Source organism: Alnus glutinosa, chromosome 5, assembly GCF_958979055.1.
Source record: "Alnus glutinosa chromosome 5, dhAlnGlut1.1, whole genome shotgun sequence".
Taxonomy (NCBI): domain Eukaryota; kingdom Viridiplantae; phylum Streptophyta; class Magnoliopsida; order Fagales; family Betulaceae; genus Alnus; species Alnus glutinosa.
Window position 1 is genome coordinate 19767017 of NC_084890.1, and position 23812 is coordinate 19790828.

The 23812-nt window shown below is 35.4% G+C and overlaps 1 protein-coding gene across 1 annotated transcript; it reads left to right on the forward strand.

Annotated features, from left to right (window-relative positions):
- The first annotated feature begins 9021 nt into the window (after positions 1 to 9021).
- LOC133869058 (uncharacterized) lies at positions 9022 to 10497 on the forward strand. The gene has a single exon (XM_062306033.1). The coding sequence runs from the start codon at positions 9022 to 9024 to the stop codon at positions 10495 to 10497; it is 1476 nt and encodes a 491-aa protein (XP_062162017.1).
- The last annotated feature ends 13315 nt before the right edge of the window (positions 10498 to 23812 follow it).

A 23812-nucleotide genomic window follows, 5' to 3' on the forward strand; every position in this document is an offset into this window, starting at 1 on the left:
AGTTTTGAATCATACCTGATGCACGTATTGTTATTAGGCTGTTCATATGATATTTATTGCCTGTTGCGATGGACTGTTGTTTCATAACCTCTGTGTTTTAAAGTTAATGAATATAAGACGGTTTAATTGGAATTTCAAAAGATTTTAAGGAATCCTTTAATTCCTTAAAAAAATTAGATGATGAAATTGGATCAAACGGGATTGTCTTAAACTTTTCTTTTACCCTAAACAAACAGATCCATAGTTGGACACTGTTTTATACATTCTTTCGTGGGTTGGAAAGTGGTTTGATACTCAAAAGTTTGTAGCGTGTAGCAAAATAAAATATTCAGGGTTCTGATTTTGATGCCTATTTTATTGTCTAGCTCTCCTTGTTTCTAACACCAACTTATTAAATACTTGATCAATTTTTTCTTTAGCTAGAATAAGGTGAAATTTTTTAATCTAGATAGATGTGTTACATCCTTGTTTGTGGTGCTGCAAGTACATTGTTCTATTGGATTTTTTCCTGCTTAATTTTTTTTTTTTTTTTTTTTTTTTTTTTTTTTTTTTTTTTTCTGGATTTGAACAATTAGTGTGTTATGTTATAGGGGTGAGTCACAACTAGGCTTATTATGGAAAATGTCAATGAATCACATGACAAGCCTGCAACACCATCTACAAATGTTGAAACCCCCTCGTCTTCCTTGCAAATAGAATTGGATCCCACAAAAAAATAAAATTAAATCAAAAGCTGTGAATCAGTTAGTTGTATGGTCGCACTATACAAAAGTGGAACCAATTGACAAGAAAAACCCTTAGGCAGCATGCAATTATTGCAATAGGATCTTAGAGTGTCACTAGAAAAATGGCACTTCAGCTTTGATGACCCACCTTACTTCTAACTGTCCAACCTCTCCACTTAGAAAATCGGGAAAATCCAATGTATCCAAAGGTCAAACTCTGTTGCAATAGTCATTTAAGAAAATGTCAGAAGGCATTAGTAGCAATACCAACCAATTGAGATTTGTGAAGTATGATCCGATTAAAGTAAGGAAGTTGGTTATTCAATATTTCATCAAGGAGGAGTTGCCTTTTAGGCATGTGGAGAGTAATGGGTTTAAAGAATTGATGAATGGAATTGAACCAAAGTTCAATTTACCATGTCACATAACTCTACAAAAAGATTGCATGAAACTATCTGAGGAAGAAAAACTTAATTTGAAGGCTTTTTTGAGGGGTAAAAGAATTTGCTTCACTACTGATACATGGACATCTGTTCAAAATTTGAACTACATAGTTGTTATTGCTAGCTGCATAGATTATGATTGGAGAATGCATAAGAAAATAATCAAGTTTAACTTAATTTCAAGTCATAGGGGTGAAAAAATTGGAAGAATATTGGAGAATACATTGATAGAATAGGAGATTGAATCAGTGTTCACTATTACAGCTGATAATGCTATAGTCAATAATGTGGTGATTGATTATATGAGAAGGAAATTGAAGGACAAGAGAGATACTATTTTGGAAGGTGAATTCATTCACATGCGCTGTGCCGCTCATATATTAAATCTTATTGTGAATGAAGGCTTGAAAGTACTGGGTGATTGTATTTCTAATATTAGGAACGTAGTGAAATTTGTGAGATCTTCACCACAAAGAATGACAAGGTTTAAAGAATGTACAAAGTGTGAAAAAATTCAATGTACGAAAACGGTATCTCTAGATGTTCAAACAAGATGGAATTCTATGTACTTAATGTTGAGTGTGGCTGAGAAGTACTAAAAAGCTTTTACTCGACTCGGGAAGGAAGATGGTAATCCTTTTGTTGTTCCTAGCAATACTAGGTGGGTAAATGCTAAGGAATTTGTGAAGTTTTTGAAACCTTTCTATGAAGCGACATTGAAGTTTTTTAGTTCAACTCATGTCACCGCCAACTCATATTTCATTCAACTTTGTATTATTCAAAAGACATTGGCTAATGGGTGTATGAGTTATAATCATATCCTTAGTGCAGTGAGTTGGGATATGAAAAAGAAGTATGAAAAGTATTGGGAGACTATGGATAAGATTAACTTATTGTTGTATGTTGCTCATGTTCTTGACCTGCGTACTAAGTTAAAGGCATTACAATATTACTTGATAAAATGCAGTGGCCCTGAGTGGGCAAAACAAATCGAGACAAATGTGAAAGACCTCTTGAACCATTTATGGGAGCAATACAATAAGTTATGTGGGGGGCCTTTGTCTCGCTTGGATGTGGGTGTGGAAAGTTCAACTATTACTTTTATAGATGTTAGTGGTGATAACGATAAGGATACACTTACAGAGACGGAATATTGGATCCAATTCACCCAACACATTGAGGAAGTAAAAAGCTTGGAGTGTATGACGGAGTTGGATCGTTGTTTTTTGGATGGGTATGAAACAACAACAAAAGATTTTGACATCTTACTTTGGTGGAAGGTTAATGCACACAAATATTCTATCCTCGCAGAGATAGCTCGTGATATATTGGCCATTCCTATTTTCACAGTTGCATCTGAGTCCGAATTCAGCAACGGAGGGCGTATACTGGATCCCTTTAGAAATTATTATCTCTATTGACAGTTGATGTCTTGATTTGCACACAAGACTAGTTAAAGAGCAATCAAGACTTGGAGAATGAGAAGATTATTGAAATCTTTGATGAGCATGGTAAATGTAAAATTGTTATAAATTCATTTCACTTTTCATTATTATTAATTCATTTTAGTTATTTATTTATTTAACTTATCCTCCTTTTTTCTTTTTTCTTTTTCTTCTTCTTCTATTGTAGTTATAGATGATTGAGAGCAGAGATGCAGAAAGCCAGAAACTGGACCATGCTTGGATATGTTTATTGTTTAATATGTTTATGAACTTTTGGTTATGAACTTTTTAAATATGTTTATGAACTTTTGGTTGTTGGTTTGTTTAAAAATGGTAGTTGAATTTTAGTAGACTTGCTTTTAATCATTAAATTTCAGGTTTCTAGAGGTTTGACTTGTTCAGCATTGGAATTTATAGAAATTGATCAAGGGTTGATGGTTTTATGGCCTTGTGGGTGCTTGTTGCTTTGTTCATTGCAGTTTGTAGTTGCTGTGTTTTGTAGTGTGATGCTTCTATGCATTGCAGTGGTGTTGGTTTGTTTTTTTTTTTTTTTTTTTTTCGTTTCCCTTGTGTATTATAAGGACTTCCTGGTTGAGTTTGCTACTCTATTTTTGCAGTTTGATTGTTTTGTTTTTTTAGTTTGTTGCTATTTGTGAATAGCTGAGTGTTTAGTTGCTACTACTGTTTACTGTTTAGGTGGCGTGATCCAGTTTTATGGAGTGTATATTCTCTTGTATTTGAGCTTTACAAAGAATTTGATTCATCCAAAAAAAAAAAAGTTTCCTTTGAGATTTAAGATTGTAACATCCCTAATTTAATTTCTTGATTGAATTAGGCCCAATACCTTAAAAAATAGCTAAAACCGTTTAAAAAAAAAGCCCAAAAAAGTTTAAATGAAGTCCAAAAAAATAGGCCCAAAAAGTAATTTTTTTTAAAAAAATTTCTCTACCTGGTCTGGATAACTGGTTTCACCTGGGGTAACCGTGTACCCTTCGGGTAACTGGGGTACCTGATTTCGGAGCCGGTTCCCGGTTATCGCCCAATAACCGAGAATCGGCTCGGGGTTTACACCCCTATCTATCATGATTAGGAGAAGCAAGTAGGACTTTGAGTTGATATGTTGGTGTAAGAGCAAGGTAGTGCCATGTACCGAACGAACTATGTGAGTCATCATTCTTTCAACACTGTGATAAAGAATGATGTATGTGCATGGCCACTTATAACAGTTACTCTAAATTTTGAGAAGATTGTGAACTTAAATGTAAAATGTAGGTCACTTTGATGTATGGGAGTGGGATCAATCAATGGTCAACATATCTGTGCATTGGATGATTGCATGTAGCATTCTAGGAACATCTTATTGAAGAAGGAATACAAATCTTTTGTCATGGAACAAGTGATAAGGAATATTCCCCTTGATGTAGATTTAATGGGAATGATTATCCCAAAGCTTAGGCCTGAGTGTTTTAGTTGTATTTACTGTAACTTTGTTTTGTACAAGGTGAGATGAAATCTCACAAGGCACAAAATTATATATCATGTAATTAAATTAGGTTATCAAGGAAAAGAGGTAACGAACAAAGTTACAGTGTATTAACTTTAGTTCGACTGCGAAATGATTCCATGGAGGGGTAGTATGGAATAAATAAGTACGTCACAGAGATTAATTTATTAATTTAAAAATACATATTAGAGTGTAGTCACATTTGTTTAGTTGAATCAATTGTGGTTAATAGTGTCATGCGATATTGACACAGACCTATTAAAGCTAATTGTATTTTTCCCTTTAAGTCCCTCTTTGAGCTGCTATAAATTCACCATTTGGTTTGAGCCTCAGTTATGCATTTATTTATTTGGATTGTTTTATTTGATAAAACATGGGCCAAAGGAATATAATTCTTAAGTGGCTTATTACTTTAAGATGATTGGGCTTAGAAATTTATTTCCTCTGAGCTTAAGCAATTTGAAGAGCTTTAGGCTCTTGGAATTTATTCCAAAAGGCTTAAGTGGAGTTAAAGATACATTGAGCCTAAGGGATAAAACCCAAACCCATACTTAAAAGTGTGTAGTAATGGGTTAGGGTTAAAACCCAAGCCCTAGACGCATGGGGAGAATTTTTCTCCCTATAGCCGTGTGGTACAGGGGCAAGAGTAGTAATTTTTCTCCCCATGGCTGTGCATCCTATAGGATAGGATTAGGAGTCTTGGTTCATCTATGACTCCAGTCCTAATTCAACTACAGCTCTAGTTTATCTCATAGCCAATTATGATTGTAAATCCAAGTCTATAAATAGAAGACCATAGTGAAGCATAAAATTTACCAATTCACTGTATCAATAGTTTGTGAGTCCACACTCGGGGTCATAATCAATCATCAAAGAGAAGATTTGGATATTTAATCAAGAACACCAAGAAGAACAAGAACGTGTTCTTGATCATTCAACATGAAAGAAGAATCTCAGCTTAAGTTAAATAGCCCTACATGCCTAGGAGATGCTGAATTCGATTGTAAGTACCTCGAACTTGTGTATTTGATTTATCTAGCCCTGTTTATTAGTTGCCGCTGTGCTTACTCTATACATGCATGATTCCTAACACTAACAACATGAGAAAGGAGTTTAAAGTTCAAATTTTACCTTAATGAAGATTGGACAACACCAAGATCACCTCTTTCTCTCTCTCTCTCAAGGAATACGGTGGCTAGGATGCATGGAAAAGTAGGGAAGTCTGAAGGGTGTGGGGGTGACTTAAATAAACGTTAATTGAAGTAGATTAGGCTAAACGATGGATAGTAGTTTAAAATTGCTTTTCAGGCAGGTTCCAACGTTCGGTGTACTGTTTCTAAACAGGAAAAGTGGTGCACATCGAACGTTCCAAAATACACCGAACGTTCCAAAATACTTCGAACTTCAGTGTACTATTTCTGAGCAGAAAAAATGGGTCCACTTCGAACGTTCAAAAGATGCTTTGAATGTTCGAGTAGGGGTACATATCGAACGTTCTGGAGACTCGTCAAACGTTCGAGCAAGGTTAAAATTCATTTTTTTATAATATTTTCAGGAAAATTATTTTAAGGCACATAGTTGAATAAAATAACAATATGAGTATATAATGGTCATTTATTTGTTATTATCATTTTGGGGTATTACATAACTGCAGTGTTTACTTCATCAGCTACAAGTATTTCGAAATGAAATGCTTAATAATTAGTAGTTTTTATTGTAAACTCATGTAGAAAATGGAAAGTTGGCTCACTCTAAAAGTTAGAGTTTTTCTATACTTGCTGAGACCATGAATTCATATCTCCGCCTATGTAATCGTGGTATCCCATGATCACATAAATCATGTTGTTGATGCAGGTGATAAGGACTATGACGAGCATCCTATCGCCGCATACTTAGGGTTTCTATGACTAAGGCTTGGGGATGTTGGTTATTTTGGGTTAGACTATTGTGATAGTCTATTTTTTTGTGTACATCATTGTTATTATATTGATACACTCATGATATATATTAGCTTGTGTTGCTTTTGACACTTTTGTATAGCCATTCTTTTGTATGCAGTTGATGATATAATGTTAAAGTGTTAAAAATATAGATGTTTATGTCAACTCCGTGTGTTTTATATTGTTATGATATGTTTAGATCTGCAATGTATTATCTTTGGTAGGGCTATAAATAAACCAGTTCATTCGACAACCCACTTGATACCCACTCAATAAAACCTGATTCGAACTCGAGCTCGGTATTGTACAAACCTACTTATTACTGTAGAAACCCACTCGATTGGTAAGTGATACATGCCTAACTCGCTAGAGAAAACTCGATAAGGGCTCGTGAGCCTAACTCATTTAATGCTCGACCCAACCCACTCCCCCGACTCGTTTAAGGCTCGCGAGCTTAGCTCGTATAAAGCTCAACTTGACTCGCATGCTCGACTCGTTAACTCGATCATATATATAAATAAGGGTTATATACAGGGGCGGATGTAAGGGAGGGCGAGCAGGGGCGCTCGCCCCTGCATCTTATTTTTTTTAAAAAAAAATTATACGTCTAATTTAATTCCATTGGCACTTTCGCCCCTACAAATTTAAGCCCAAACAACAGGCCTAGCCCTTTAAAAATTAAGTTGCTTTCAAATTTGGGCCGCTCTCTAACAAATCAAACACAAGTTACCCAAGTATCCAACCAAATTTTTTTACCTAGCTACAACCGTATAATATTCTAATTTTTACACCAATATGAAGACCGAAGCAAACAAACAATGAAAGTTATGAAACAAACCTAAACCTTTTTATAATCTTCTTTCCGTAAGCCTTTGCTGCTACCGCTGGGCTAAAAATTGAAGAAAATCGCTCAAGAAATTGGTTCTTCCGCAACTCCGCTCTTCTTCTTTGTTTGTTGATATCGCTGATATGTTGTATTGCTGTGCTGCTTGTGCAAACCGTGGAGACTGCCTGACTGGTGAGTTATGTCTTGAGTTTATGGAGATGGAGACACGAAGTAAAGAGACATGGAGTCACGAAGTAAAGAGACATGGAGTCAGACTGATACTGTCATAGAGAGTCATGCTATAGAGTCGTGCTATATAGCCTATATTGCTTCTTTTTTTCTTTTTGGAAAAGATGCTATATTGTTGTGCTCCACCTGCCTATGCATGTGTCATCGGCAATTAGACTCATCATAGAGTCTATGACTATGAGTATGGAGATATAGAATACTAAATTGTCTGAATATAAGTCATGTTTTGTCTTTTTCACTTGTCAATTTGCCAGATGTGTCATTGATTTAGTCTCAATTATATAAAACATTAAAATTTATTTTTTTGTTTAACCCGATTACCCATACCCCACTCATCATACACCTATTTTTTTTTTCTTCCTTTTTGTGAAATTAAAATTTACAAATATGTAAATTTGTGTGAATTTGTTTAATGGGTAGTTATTTATGTTTGATTACATATATGCATTTTTTTTTTAATTTTATGTGTAGTCGTATCTATGTCTTATAAATGTAAAGAAGTATTGACTATTTGAGTCCACTTGTGGTGTGTCATGAATTTAGAAATTTTTTTATGCTAACAATTTTTTGAATTATTTATTTTACATTTATGTAATTAGAAATAAATTTATTGACTATTATTTTTTATTATGATTATTTTCTTATTTAGATAAGAACAACATTGGCATATTTTGAGAAGGTTTTCTTCATACTTTGAAATTTTGCTAGTGTCAATAAGTTTCAGTAGATTTTTGCCACTTTCAGGTACATTTTTTGTTATTGTTTAGTCGTTTTATTAAGCTATTTTTTAAATATTGGTTAGATTAATAGTGATCATAATATTGTAATAATTTAATTATATTATTATTGGAATATGTGTCATAAGTCATGAGATTTTTTAGTATAAAAACACTTAAAACTAATAGATAAATAAATTTTCAGGTTTCCGAAAAATCTTAGATTACATTATGGGCAAGCCAAAAAGAATTGATGCATTTTTTAAGAAAAAAGATGCAGATCCCAATTCTAAAATGTCTTCTTACACATCTAATCTTCAAGCTTCAACTCTTGAGCAACACCTTTCTAAGATGCTAAGAATTGAATCTCAAATTGAGTCAGTTGACATTTCTACTATACAACAAGATCCAGGGTTACGTCCTCAAATATCGGAATATCCAGTTAATCAACAGGATGAAATTAGACGTGCTTATCTTAAAGACGGTCCATATAGATTCATTCCTTCTAATAGATCTGGATATCCGTTTTCGGGAATTGGAAAAAATCGTCGTAGATTTCAATCATCTTGGTACAAGATATTTAATTGGTTAGAATACTCTCATATAAAAGATGTTGCTTATTGTTTGCCTTGCTATCTTTTCGGTAAAAAGCTAACGGGACGACCCGGAGCTAATGCATTTATTATTGAAGGATTTCGTAATTGGAAAAAGGTTAATGATGGTATAAAGTGTGCTTTTTTGGTCCATATGGGAAAATATCCATGTTCACTTCATAATAATGCTGTTAAATGTTGTGATACTTTGAAGAATCAATCTCAACATATTGAAAAGGTGATTGATAAGCAAACTTCGGAACAAAAATTGAACAATCGATTGTATTCATTATTTAACATCCCAAGGATGTGCTCTTAGAGGTCATGATGAGGGTCCAGATTCAAAAAATCGTGGCAATTTCCTTGAGTTGATGAACTTGTATCCTTGTACAATGAGAAAGTTGCTAAGGTTGTCTTAGAAAATGCTCCACAAAATGCTAAATATACTTCACATCATATCCAAAAAGATATTTTACATGTCTTGGCAAAGAGGGTACGGAATGCAATTCGTGAAGAAATTGGTGATTCAAAATTTTGTATTATTGTTGATGAAGCACGAGATGAGTCCAAGAAAGAATAAATGGCTATTGTTTCAAGATTTGTTGACAAATATGGTTTTATACAAGAACGTTTCTTTGATGTTGTCCATGTTAAAGATACATCGGCATCGACTTTAAAGAATGAAATATCTGTTGTTCTTTCTCAACACCATCTTGATATTCAAAATATTTGTGGACAAGGGTATAATGGTGCTAGTAATATGCGTGGTGAATGGAAAGGATTACAAGCATTAGTTCTTAATGATTGTCCTTGTACATACTCTGTTCATTGTTTCGCTCATCGATTACAATTAACATTAGTTGCTACATCTAGAAAGGTAGTTTCTATTCATGAGTTCTTCTCAAATTTGAATTTCACTATCAATGTTGTTGGTGCTTCATGTAAACGTCATGATGAATTACAAGCTGCTCAAACAGCAGAAATTGCACATTTGTTAGCTATTGATGAACTTGAAACTGGAAAAGGAGCTAACCAAATTGGCACTTTGAAACAAGCTGGTGATACTCGTTGGAGTTCTCATTTTCAATCTATTTGTAGCCTAGTAAGGTTGTTTAATGCTACTTGTTCAGTGCTTGAAAATATTATAAATGAAGGATCCACTTACTCTCAACGTGGTGATGCTAATGCTGCTTATCAAATGACTACTTCATTTCAATTTATATTCATTTTACATTTGATGAAGGAAATCATGGGTATTACTGATGGTCTTTGTCAACATTTGCAACAAAAATCTCAAGATATCTTGACTGCTGTGGAATTGGTTGCTAATACAAAAAAACTTATCCAAAAGTTGAGAGATGAAGATTGGGATAGATTGCTTGAGAAAGTGGTATCTTTTTGCAAGAAATTTGAAATTGACATTCCAGATTTGAGTGCTCGTTATGTTCAACGTCGAGGTCGTCATCAACGAGATCACATCACAGTGGAGCATCATTATCATTTTGACATATTCAATGCTACCATAGACTTTCAATTGCAAGAGCTCGATAATAGGTTTAGTGAAAGAGCAATGGAACTCTTGACACTTAGTTCAGCTTTGGATCCAAATGATGCCTATAAGTCCTTTAATATTGATGATATATGTAGGCTTGCAGAGAAGTATTATCCTCTTGATTTTTCAGAGCAGGAGAAAATTAATCTGAGATTTCAGTTGAAACATTTTCAACTTGATATGCTTAATGATCCGAAATTAAAAAATTTGTCTTCCATTGCAGAATTATGTCGAGGATTGATAGAGACAGAAAAATCAGAGAGATATCATCTTATTGACAAATTGATTCGTCTTGTTTTGACTCTTCCAGTATCTACAACAACTACCGAACGAGCATTTTCAGCAATGAAAGTCATTAAAACAAGACTTCGTAACAAAATGGATGATGAGTTTCTCGCAAATAGTTTAGTTGTCTATATTGAGAGGGAAATTTCTAAGAGTTTCAATTCAGATTTGATACTTGATGATTTTGTTTCTCTGAAAACGCGGAGGATGCAATTTTAGACACTTTGTATTTTTGTTTAATTCCATACTATTGCCTACATTAGAACTTATTAATATATTAATTATGACATATTTATGAAGTTTGATAGATATACTTTTTGTGATTCATATATTGTGTTATTATTCTTATTTTGAATTGTGTTCACCATAATTTTATATATAATATAAATGAAGTATACAATGAGAATAAAAATTTATTTTATCATTATATTTTATTATTCGAGTTTCGCCCCCACTAGGATCAATTCCAGGCTTCGCCTCTGGTTATATAAATATAAGTATGTATATTAATAATTATGTAATATATATTATGTTTTTATAGGTTACTCAATATTTATATTTATATTACCCCATTTAATCATTATATCATATACAATATAAATATATAAGCATAATTTAAATAACAAATAACAATTGTCATTATATATTAAGTAGCAATAATTAATTGGTTATGTGTATATTAAATATGAAAAGTGAATAATATCAATACTTCATATGTTAATCTTATGATCAAATGACAATTTGGATACATAATATGTTAATCATGTTATTCATGTAGTATAATATGACTTATGATCATATAATAATGTAACATTGTGTCATATGACAATATAATATGACTATATAATCATATAATAATATAACATTGTGTTATATGACATATAATTACTATATCAAATGAATATGATCATATGATTATATGTATTATCATTAGAATTTAGATTAATTGATTATAGGATCCAACATTGTCCCATATAATTATTATATCATATGTTATAAATATGATACTGATTAGACTAAAAAAAAGTATTATAATTATATACATAGGACCATATGATTGTATAATAATTATTATTCTTAATGTTATTAACTTAATATATGTTAGTTAATATTTAAATTGACTAGTGTTCCAATTTTTATATAAATACACTCACAAATGTCAAACAAACAGTCTAATTATATTTTATGTTAACTATAGTTTTATTATAATCACTTAATTATATGTACTATATTGGACTTAACACTTACTTATACTATACATATACTAGTCTCTAATACTACGGCTCTCTGCACTTTTTGATATATACTACATTACTTATAAAAAAAAATAAAACATATACTAGTCTCTAATACTATTATATAGTATGTATATTAAGATTGTATAATATCTATAATAGTGCTTAAATATTAATTGGTGTACCATTTTTTTAATCAGTTATAATATCTACAGTATGACAGCATATTATGCAATATATGTTAATAATGTAACTAATTAATCAATTAACGTATTAATATGATTGTGTATTTGTAATATATGTAAATATATTAATTATTTAATATGTTACTACATATAACATATTAATTAGTTCATATTAGTATATATTATTAATACATGTTAATACAAATTTATTAAATCAAACATTTATTCATTAATTAATGGGATAATTACACCATTGGTTTCTGGGCTTAGCTTAAATTTCAAATTACTCCCTGGGGTTCAAAAAGTTCATGGAGGGTCCTTGTAGTAAACTATAATTACAAATCAGTCCCTGAACATGTTTTCCATATACCAAGTTAACAGATTCCGTTAGTCAGCCACGTTACACCCAATAGGAAGCCGACACGTGTTCATTACAATAAAAAAAATCTAATAAAAATATAAACAAAATATTCATTTTTTTTTAAATAATAAGAATAATAATAATAAAAAAAAATACAAAGGGGGTCACCTCCGGGGGTTGCGCGCGACCACCTGCAAAGGCTTTTAGGGGTGGCCCGAAGGCCGCGCACGGCCACCCCCATTGGCTAGGGATGGCCTGGTCACCCATTTATATTTCTTTTTTTTAAAAAAAAAAATTGTTTTATTTATTTTGTTAGTATTTCATATTGGCAACATTCTGGTTGACAAAAACACTTTATGTAACGGTTGCTTTTTAACAGGATTATTGGTTCTATTTAGAGTTTTCATGTAATATGGACAGTGTCTCTTTTCATGCTATGTGTTGGTCACAAGTTTCTAGAAGATGTCCATGAAGATTCCATGCAATTTCCAAGTCAGAACAGTCGGTTCCTGTGCAATCATCCGGACGCTTTGCAGTGTCTAGAAGCTTCAGCGTTGCAGCAGTCCGGAGGACCGAGCTACACCGTTAGGACACTAGGTCAAGCTACTTCGAGTTCGACACGGAGTTGGATTATAGACGACACTATTTGAGAAGGTTCTGCCAGACGTCTAGACGATGTGGCAACACTTTCGGACGCTACCCAGTGTTCCAGAATATTCTGGGTCTCCTTTACAGATGCGGAAAGGAGTGACAGCATTGACCGTCCAGACGCTCAATCAAGCCGTCTGAATGCGGTCCTGTTTTAGGAAGAATTGTGCTATTCTGGAAAGGCGGTCGCAAAAGACCGTTCGAACGCAGCTAAGTGATCCTTCGTACACCACTCGCCAGAGTCCAAATTTGAACAGTATTAGGTTTTCTATAAACGTATAAATAGGTGGCTCTAGGCTTGTAACTTGTATGAATTCAGTATAGAATTCCATAGTGCTTAGAGAGGGTGTTTAGAGAGAATTAAAGATCTGCTAGCTCTCTAACTGTTGCCAGTGTGTGCTCAATTGTTTGTGTGAAGTCTATCTTAGGGGTTGGTCCTAAGGTAAAGCATTCTATTGAAGACCCTTCAAGTAGGAGACTTGGTTGGGAAGCGTTCACGATGGGTTTCGTGTCAGAGTCATAGGGATGATTGCTGCATCAGGCTATGTGAGTGTTAATTTCTATGTACTAGCTTTGTCTTTTGAATAGTGGATATCCTGTGTTTGATTTCCCCGGAGTGGTTTTTCTCTTCATAGAGTTTCCACTTCGTCAACAAAATATTTGTCTCTTTTGAATTCCGCAATTTAAATATTTTGTTGCACACTATCACACATTTGGTAAATTAGAAGTCAAATTTATTTTTCGTATTTATATTTTTATTAGATTTTATATATATTTTTTTATTGTAATGGACGTGTGTCAACTTCCTACTGGGTGTGACGTGGCTAACTAACAGAATCTGTTAACTTGGTGGATAGAAAATGTGTTCAGGGACTGATTTGTAATTATAGTTTACCACAAAGACCCTCCATGAATTTTTTGAACCACAAGGAGTGATTTGTAATTTTGGTCAACACTATGGACCAATTGTGCAATTATCCCTTAATTAATATGTCATATATGTCAGAAATTGAAATTATATAAGTATATTGTATGTTAATATGTTATAATTATAATTTATAAGTGTAAAGTATAAAATGTAATATAGAATGACATTTTATTATCCTATTTGGTTTTGTGATGAATATTGCAACTGTTGGAAGAAGATACATACAACAAGGAACATCTTTTTGCAAAATGTCTCCTCTTAGCACTAGGTGGTTTTGCAAAGCCTGACTAAATATTGAATTGCTCTATGTTTTTGGGAGGAAAATTTCCCTCAAATTCTCAAAGTTAAGAATCAAAATGCACCTTCTAGGAAAGTAGACAAGTTGTCACATGCCTCACTTGAGAATTCTTCTCTTTAAGCCACGTGTTGCTTATATGAGGTGGTCTGAAGGCAAATGTGTTATAGCTGTAGTGGGGGGGTTTTCGAGCAGTCCTTCTTTTCAAATGGTCAGACTTTCCTCTGCTCTCAATTACCTTTGCCACATATCACACGTCTTGAGGCAGCCTTGGGAACTACAATTTTTTTTTCTTTTCCCCAAAACATCACGCAATACGCCTTTTAAGTTTTTCCAAAACACGTCACCCCTTCATCTCTCACTACAAAAAAAAAAAAAAAAGAAATTCTGGACGGTTTCAAACCGTCCAGAAATTGGAAAAAACCGTATGGAAAACGGTCCAGATGGTTTTTTCTGGATGGTTTCAAATCATCCAGGACAATGGGTCGCTAATTGGTAGTGGGCTTACCGGCTACGTGGATTTTAAATTTATAAGTTTACCACTCGCAATAGTACGTATCGATTGTCCTATAGTAAGGGTGATCGAACCCAAGAGATTATTGGTTGTTTTGCGTAACGGGATACTTATAGAGCGTATGTAACTTGACTTTGAAAAAGAAAACAAAAGTAAAGGTTATAGAATTGAAGCTACAACAATAAGGTGAAGAAATGAAAGCGGAAATTGAAAACAACTTAAAGAAAACTTAGGGTATTGATATTGTCCAATCCTCAACTAATGAGATGCTTAAAGTCTATATGGATCTTCCTAATATGCATGATGTGAGCGCGTAATGGGTGTCAACCATTACGACGACCTCGACATGAAAACACTTTCGTTACAACGTAGTTATAAAGCACCTAGTTTTACATTAATCAACTCCACGTAAAGATTAGTCTATAATTGAAAAACGTTTACACTACGAAAGGTGTGGAGTGATTAATGCTCCCTAACTTACTACTCTACAAATACATCCTAATAAGCATACACAATACATGCAAACCCTAACTAGGCCATAATGATAAGGTATCTAGTTTTGCACCGGTCTATTCCATGTAAAGATTAAACTACAATAGAAAGACATTTTACACTACCAAAGGTATGAAATGACCGGTGCTCCCTAGCATACCCTATAAGGTGACTCTAATGAGAAAACACACATCATGTCAAAAAGCATCATTGCACAAGACATCATTCTCTTTAAAAAATGTTGGTTTTATTCATGAATCTAAGCAAACCCATAGACAAGCATAACTCTTTTTCATGAATAATTAGATTGAAATATTGAAGGCAAAACCTTATAGCATGGGTTTTGCAATCCTCTAGCCTTACACAATCATCAAACATATTAAGAAATTCTCAAGAATATCAAGAACACTTCATGGTTTTTGGATAGGATTTTGATCAAACCCTAAGAACTAAATTAGCTATGCATAATTGAATATAATCTATGCATGAAATCTAAGGAAAACAGTAAAGGAACAAGAAGAAAATGAACTAAAAATAACTAGATTAAAATCATAAAATTCGGATTACAAAAGAAAATAAAACCTAAGCTAGAACATTAAGAACAAGGAAGAAAAAGAAAGGGAACAAGCTTTCTGGATTTAGGTCCAGAGAGTTGCATCAAAGACACTTAAAAGCAAGAAAATTAAGTTGATACACCTAAGCAAATCCGAAATCCCAAAAAGATGCATGTCTAAACCTAAATCCCTAATCTCATATATATAGAGAATTGGATTTACAAAAGACCATCAAGAGTAAATTCTAGCCGCACAAATAGAGCTGGTCGGCGTCCATTTCTGTCCACAAAATCCAACTTATGATTTGAATTGCATAAAGAATTCAAAAGATTTGGAAATATCTGATTTTCTAGAAGACGGAGAAATCGATCGATTGATTATAAAGTCGATCGATCGCATTTCACTCTATCGCAGTCGGGCTTGTCCTGGTTCGATCGATCGAGTTTTGCTCGATCGACTTTTCTTCAACTGATGAACTTCGATCGATCGATTATAAAGTCGATCGATCGAATTGCCTTGGTCAATTCTTCAACTAACAGGAACAATCTCAAACTGTGGAAATGACTAAAATACCCTTGATGTATTTTCAGGTATAATTCAAGTGTTTTGAATTAGATTTCAACTAAGACCTGAAAATAAGACATAAAACAAAACTACAACAAAACGTTATATATACAATACGAACTAGGTCTAACAAATGTAAATTAAGGGGTCTTGAATCGAACAATTCAAGACTTATCACTAATCCGAGTTATGGACGGTTTGGGTCAAACCGTCCACAATTCCAGACAATTTGGCCCAAACCGTCTAGATTTTTTTTTTTAATTATAATTAGAATTATTTTTTTAATATAATTATTATTCTTATTTTTTTTGTCTAGCGGTTAGAATTGTCCAACGACGATCCATACTGCTGGTCTCTTTCGGGTTCCACCGGAAATCAACGGTAGATCCGGTCATTGGGATTCAAACAATCATTCACAAATCAAACCCAATAATTTTCACAAATCATACCCAATAATCATCACAATCCAAACTCAAAACAAACACAAAATGTAAATCAAACCTAAGAATTTCACTTACCAAAAAAAAAAAAAAAAAAATCAAAGATCCATCCGGTGGTTTGTTTGGAAGAGAGTGATGTCGAGGAGGCCGGAGGGGGGAGAGAAAGAAAGAGAAAGAGAGAACCGGCCGGAAATCCCCGTATTCAGGCCGGATTTGTCTCTGTATCCGGCCAGAGATCCGAAGGGGGGTGGGTTTCAGCCGGATTCGGCCAGAGATCTGACCTTCCGTCTCAGTCGCCGGCCGGTGAGAGAAGAAGAAGAACGAGAGGGAGAGATGAGATGAGATCGAGACTGGAGAGAGAGATTTTTTTCGAAGGGAGATTATTGGGTTAAAAAGAGGTATTACGTTTGTCTCTGTATCAGGCGTTGGTCTTTCTATTTAAAAAAAAAAAAAAAATGAAGAAGAAGAGGTTAAGCGATTTCGTTAAATTTCCAGACGGTTTTGGAAATTTACAGATGGTTTTCCTTAAACCGTCTGGAAAAAAACAAGGAAAAAAAAATTCAAATGGTTTAACTGAAACCGTCGTAATTTATTATTTTATGGATGGTTTTCAAAAACCGTCAATAAATGGAATTGTTTTTTGTAGTGTCTATCTCATTCATTTTCTTTTCTCACGCATTCAATTCTTCATTTTCGTTTCTTGGTCCTTTCCAAAACATCAAGCAAAAGTGTCGTTCTCAGTCGTTCTTCAATATTGGGATGTTCTGGCATGGGGAAAGCCATCACACGCGGTTGCCATCCTTTGGGTTGTGATCTTGTGCCGTTTGGGTGTTGGAGAGGGTTGCCTTATCGAGGAGTGGTTCTGCAACCCCCCCCCCCCCCCCCCCTTTTTTGGTGAAATTATTTCATTACTTTTCTTCTTCTCTTTTTTTTGATTTTCTTTCAGAAACCTTTATTTATTTATTTTTTTTTCTTTTTTGTGAAATATGAAATGAACTCTTACTTGAGTCAAGCCGACTACTCGATAAGGCACTTGGTTCGACATATAGGCGAGTTCAAGCTTGGGCTCAAATCAGTCATTTTTTCAAAGTCAAGCTGCTTGAGTACCCGGCTCGACTTGACATAGTATTTTTAGCGAGCTTGAGCTGGAGCTAGGGTGTTTATCTAGCGAGCCAAGCTCAGACAAGGATTTCAAAGCTCGGCTTGAGCTCGAGCTTGGCTCGTTTAGAGGACCTCTTAAACGAGTCAGTCCCGAAGTGTCCAAGCTCGACTCGGCTCAGCTTGATTATAGCCCTAATCTCTGATGTGATATGCTCACGTTGAGAGAAGTAATTAGGTATGCACACGTTATTGTGATGATTGTGGGAAAAAAAAATATGACATGGCACTAGAAAATATTAATGTTGTGAAGTTTTTATTGCAAAGCATTATTGTGGCATATGCATTTTATATTATACAGACTTCATTTTATGGCCAAATTGTTAATTGTACATTGGATTTAAGTGCTATTAGCTGGCACAACCACCCATGGGGTAGGGCTACCAATTGCAGGCATTTCTAGATTAAGTAAGCCACCCAAGGTCAGACATGGTCAATCAACTAGGATATCGTGCTATACGCATCACCCGTGGTAGAGGGGTTGTACTAGAGGTCCTATGGAACACACAAAACTCACCGTAAGAATTACGAACCATGATGAAGCCAACGGTGGTTATTGGGAAGGGAAAAAAGTAATAAAGGATGATGGTGGTAGTTACTGAGTTTTCCCGAATAATAATAATGATAGCTATAACCATTAGGATGAATAGCGGTAGTGGTAGCTATCTGGGAGTGCGAGATTTATGATAGCGGTATACCTAGGCACAAAGCACTCGAGATGGTTAGGGCGTCTCCTTCAAAAATCACTTTATGAAAACCCAAATCGATGTAGAAATTTACAGCCTTCCAAGTTGATGAGTGCCAAATATTGTATATTTGGACCCCTTGATTTACACTAGTTAGACCTTTGGCCTTGTTATTTTATGATGTTTTGGCTAGTTTTTGTGTTTTTGTGTTTTGTAGGATATTAAAAGAGAAATGGCAAATTTCAAGGAGAAATACTCTGAAATTCGGAAATCCTGGAAAGTCGATCGATCGAATGTTAAGTTCGATCGATCGAAATTTTTCCCGATGTAGATCGATCGACTTTAAGTGGATCGATCGATTTTTCCCAGAACTGACTGTTGTAGAAGTGCGCCAGAACGTCCAATCAGGAGCTTCTCCATGAAAAAAAGCAGTTCTCCCTCTGATTTTCACAGTAGAACACACTGGTTTTGTGACCTTGGTTGTCTCTAGCAAGAGAGGAACCCTGTAGGGGGTAAAGGAGTCATTTTACATGGGTTTCTAACCCTAACTTCCTTCTATAAAGCCATAGCCATGCCTCCTTGTTGGAAAAATCTCATAACAGTAACTAGGTTTAATTTCGTGCATTTTGTAGTTTATTTCAGTAGCTCTTTTCTTTAGATACTTCTCTTTGTAAAGTTTATCTTCTAATTTCATGTTTGTTCTTCAAGTTCTTGTGGTGTTTTTAGTAAACCTCACCATTGATAACACTCACACTTTTGTTATATTTTTTTTTTGAATGGACACTTTTGTTATATTACTTGCACATTTAATGATCTATCCATATGTTGTTCAAGTTCCATTCACTTTAATGCTTTATCTTTTGGAATGAATGTGGTTGGTGGTAGAAGTAGGAAATTTAATGTGTTTTAATCGATGGATACATTGATTTATCGGTTTGAAGGAGGATATCCATTGTCATTTGTTCTTTGAATGGATACAATGGATGATTTGATTTCAAACGAGTGCTCTTTGTGATTTGTCTTTGAGTTGAATTCATTTAATGGTTCTAAGATTTGTGGTTAAGAAACTTGAATGACACCTTAAGCTTAAATGTTTTTTGGGTGTTCAAGTAGAAACCAAAAGTATGTGTTGTTGGATTTGGTTTGGTGGATTCTTTAGCCTTAGTTCTTTTTACACATTTTATTTCATCATTTTTAACTTAGTGTCATTATGCATGCTTAAACCTCAAACATTTGGAACTAGGTTAAAATGAGGTTAATTAAACAAGACACTGATTCTTGACCATTTCCCTGTGGATTCGACCTCGCACTTGCACACACTATATTGCAAATGATTCGTGCGCTTGCGAGTACTCTTTTAAACACACAACACAAGCTACCACTGCTTCACCTATAGTCAGATCGATAATAAAAGGAACTACCGTCGCCAAAGCTGCCAAGACGGAGCCTGAGTTGTCACACACGACCACTCCCACACCCAATTTAGTTTCGCCATCCCTTCAAGAGGTTTGTCCCAACATTGGTAATGTTGCACAAGAGAACTGTCGTTCGGTTCCAAGCTCTGATTTGCTAGGTGGAAGTTTTCCACTGCATCATTAGCACTAGTTACCAGTTGAGAAGGGGGAGTAAACTCTCCTCCGAACAAAAGGAATTTCTGCGAAGCCAAAGGATGCAGGCCACCGTAATTTCCACTTCAAGGTCTTCTGCATCAAGTTTTTCCATAAGTTGTTTCACAATACACAAACCGTTGCTCTCCATAATAGAGAGTTTCTAGATTCGTCGACTACACTCTTGCCAAGCAGCCATCGAGGAGGGGTAGCTCCACAGAATATGGCCATTTGTTTCTATGTCTGCTTGACAAAAAGGACACAAAGGGACTTGGGCAATGTTCTTTCTGAAAAGACTCTCCTTTGCGGGGAGCCAATTGTTGCAAATCTTCCATAGAAAGTTCTTTGTAACAATTGGAACTCGCATTTTCCAAATAGTTTTCCTTACCTCATGGAAATCTATTGTCATGGAACATTCTCTTGCCTCTTGGAGCCTTCTATTCTTCTCAAGATGGTAAGCACTTTTGACTGAGAATAGCCCATTTTTCGTGCCAATCCAAACTAGTTTGTCAGGTTGCCAAAGGGGACTCAAGACCATTGTGCAAATTCTATCAGCTTCATCCAAATTGAATACTCTTTGATGAGTTGGAAATTCCACCAACCTGTATCAGGATCAATGAGGGTGTTTACACGTGCATCTGGTCGTAGACAGCAGGCTTGAGATTATACCTCATAAGTAGAGAGGGACAGGAGCCACTTATTACCCCAGATTTTAATATGCTCACCATTCTCAACTCGCCATACCAGACCCCTTCTAAGACTGCCCTGGCATTGAAAATGCTCCGCCACGCGTACGTGGACCTTCGTCCCAATTGTGCTTGCCAAAAGGTCCCATTCGGGAAATATTTCTCATGCAAAATCTTCCCAATCAAAGAATATGGGAATTGGGTTAAATGCCATCCCTGTTTGGCTAGCAGGGTTAGATTGAAAACTTCCAAATCTCGGAAACCCATCCCTCTGTTGTGCTTTGACATCCCCTCCTTGCCCAACTCAACTAGGTCACACGTTTTGCATTATGTTGTTGACCCCACTAGAACTTACTCATCATGGAGTTCAGATTTTTACACAAAGTTAGCTTAAAGACCCTGATATTATATGTGGGGATAGCTTGGATGACTGCGTTGATTAGAGTTTCCTTCCTTGCTTGGGAAATGAACTTTTCCTTCCATCCATCCAATTTTTTGCAAACTCTTCCCTGGATACCTGCAAAAGTTGTGTTCATTGATCAACCCACTAAAGCTAGGAGTCCCAAATATTTCTCAAAACTAGCTGCGGCTGAAATCCCCACTATGGAGTTGATGTACTCTCAAAATTCCTATATGGTATTTCTACTGAAAAAAATGGAAGTCTTTTCATTATTCAACTTCTGCCCTAAAGCACTCTTGTAGATATGCAAAAGTTGTTGAATATTCCCCCACTCCATAAATTTTACACAGTAGAAAAGGAGGCTATCTAGGGGTGTAAACCCGGAGCCGGTTCCCGGTTATTGGGTAATAATCGAGAATCAGCTCCAGGGTCCTCGGTTACTGAATTTCAGTAACTGGAACTAGGGACCCCGGTTAACCGATTTTTACCCAGTTACCCTAGTGAAAACTTGTTATCTGGACTGGGTAATTAAAAAAAAAAAAAAAAAAAAAAAAAAAAAAAAAAAAAAAAAAAAAAAAAAACGATGAAAAACAACCAAACGGTCAAAAACAGTGACTCCGTCTCCTCAACCCACGGTGACACACCCATCCTCAGCATAAACCCCAACAACCTAAAACGAAGTCGTTCTCCTCAAATCCCTCAGATCACTTATGTTCGTCCTCTAGCAAGGACACATTTGGCTCCAAAGCATAACAGACGGGTGCTGAGTTTTACAGAGGGGGTGCTGAGTTTAGCCTTAGGGCAGTGGGTAATGAGAAAGCTTCAATGGAGAAGAAGCAAGTAGATGCGTGGATCAAAAATCGAAGGGATTGAAGTTAAATTTTTGATTGGACACAAGGCTCGAAGATGAAGAGACATGTCTGCTTAGCTGGATTCCTTTCCGAGTTCTTTGTCGTTTAATTGTTGATTTTGCATTTCAAATTAATGGAAACTTTGCAAAAGGAAGAATATTTTGGTTACGATAAGTTTAGAAAGAAAGAGTATCTTGGGTGAGTAGCTACTCCATCTAGAGCTCAAGAAAAAGAAAGTTTTCTTTTTGGGTCTTGGTGAAAACAACATCGAACACAAATTAGGCTTCACAAGGAACCCCTTGCACCGGGCAACCAGTCCAACTCCACTTGTCTTTGTGGATATTGTATATATTTGAGCTTATCCAACTTCAGTTCGCATTGAACACCAAAATCTCCTCACGCAGTGCATGGACCATTAGCAATAGTGGCTCCCACAAGTTGGTGGCGAAGTATCTAGCTAGATGCAGACACTCAGATTGAGGCGATCTTGATTTCTCACCCAAAATCTTTGTAGTTAGCTTGAAGATGAAGAGACATGGCATTAATTTGGTTCCTTTGCTTTGTAAGTGTCCAGATTCAATGAATGTGTAAAAAGGCTGGTAAAAGGCTGATGGGCTGATCCTTTGCCTAGCCTAAAGAAAAAGCTCATGTAACCATGTCCATGTCCAATATATAAATAGGCCCAAAATAATATATATATATACCTGGAGCCGGTTACTCGATTATAATTGGGTGTTTAGGAAATAAATAACCGGCTTCAAATCCAGTTACACGGTTATAAATAATCGGGTACCAAACCGGTTTCTCAATTTTTTGGTTACACGGACCCGGTTTTCCGGCTAGTTATAACTGGTCCGAAATTACACCCTTAAGGCTATCTTCTACAAAGAATAAGTAGCTCAATTGAAAACCTTTGGCAGAGGTAGGAAATCTCATTATTTTATCCTCTCATTATGCCTGCACCAGAAGAGAACTTAGGTCCTCCGCACACAGTAGAAATAAGTAAAGGGATAGGGGGTCCCATTGCCTTATTCCTCGTGTTGGGGTTACACATTCGAAGGGAGTACCATTTATGAGAAAAGAGTAGGTCGGGTCTGACACATGTCATTATCAAAGAAATCCATTGTTCTGCAAAGCTCATTTTGCACATAATAGCTTCAAGAGAAGGCCACTCTACTCTATCTTAAGGCTTACTCATGTCAAGCTTAATAGCCATAAATCCTTTCTTCCCCCTCATACGGGTGTCTATAGTATGGAAAGCCTCATACGCAACCAGAATATTATCTGTGATTAATCTGCCAGGTATAAAAGCACTTTGGTCATGGGAAATGATCGAAGGCAGAACCTGTTTTAATTGGTTGGCTAACACCTTGTCAAGGATCTTATACAAGACATTGCAAAGACTAATGGGGTGAAAATCACAAACTAAAGTAGCCGATGAGGTTTTAGGGATCAAAGCTATATAAGTAGGATTGATAGTAGGCTTGAAAATACCATTATTGAGGAAATCCAGCGCAGCTTTACGAACCTCACCTCCAACTGTATCCCAGTGTTTTTGGAAGAAACACACAACATAATCGTCTAGACCCGGGGCCTTCAAAGGACACATGTCATTATCAAAGAAATCCATTGTTTTGAAAAGCTAATTTTTTGCGCATAATAGCTTTGAGAGAAGACAACTCTACTCTATCTTAAAGCGTACTCATGTCAAGCTTAATAGCCATAAATCCTTTCTTCTCCCTCATACGGGTGTTTATAGTATGGAGAGCCTTATATGCAACCAGAATATTATCTGTGATTAATCTGCCTGGTATAAAAGCACTTTGGTCCAAGGAAATGATTGAAGGCAAAACCTATTTTAACCGGTTGGCTAACACATTGGCAAGGATCTTATACAAGACATTACAAAGACTAATGGGGCGAAAATCAC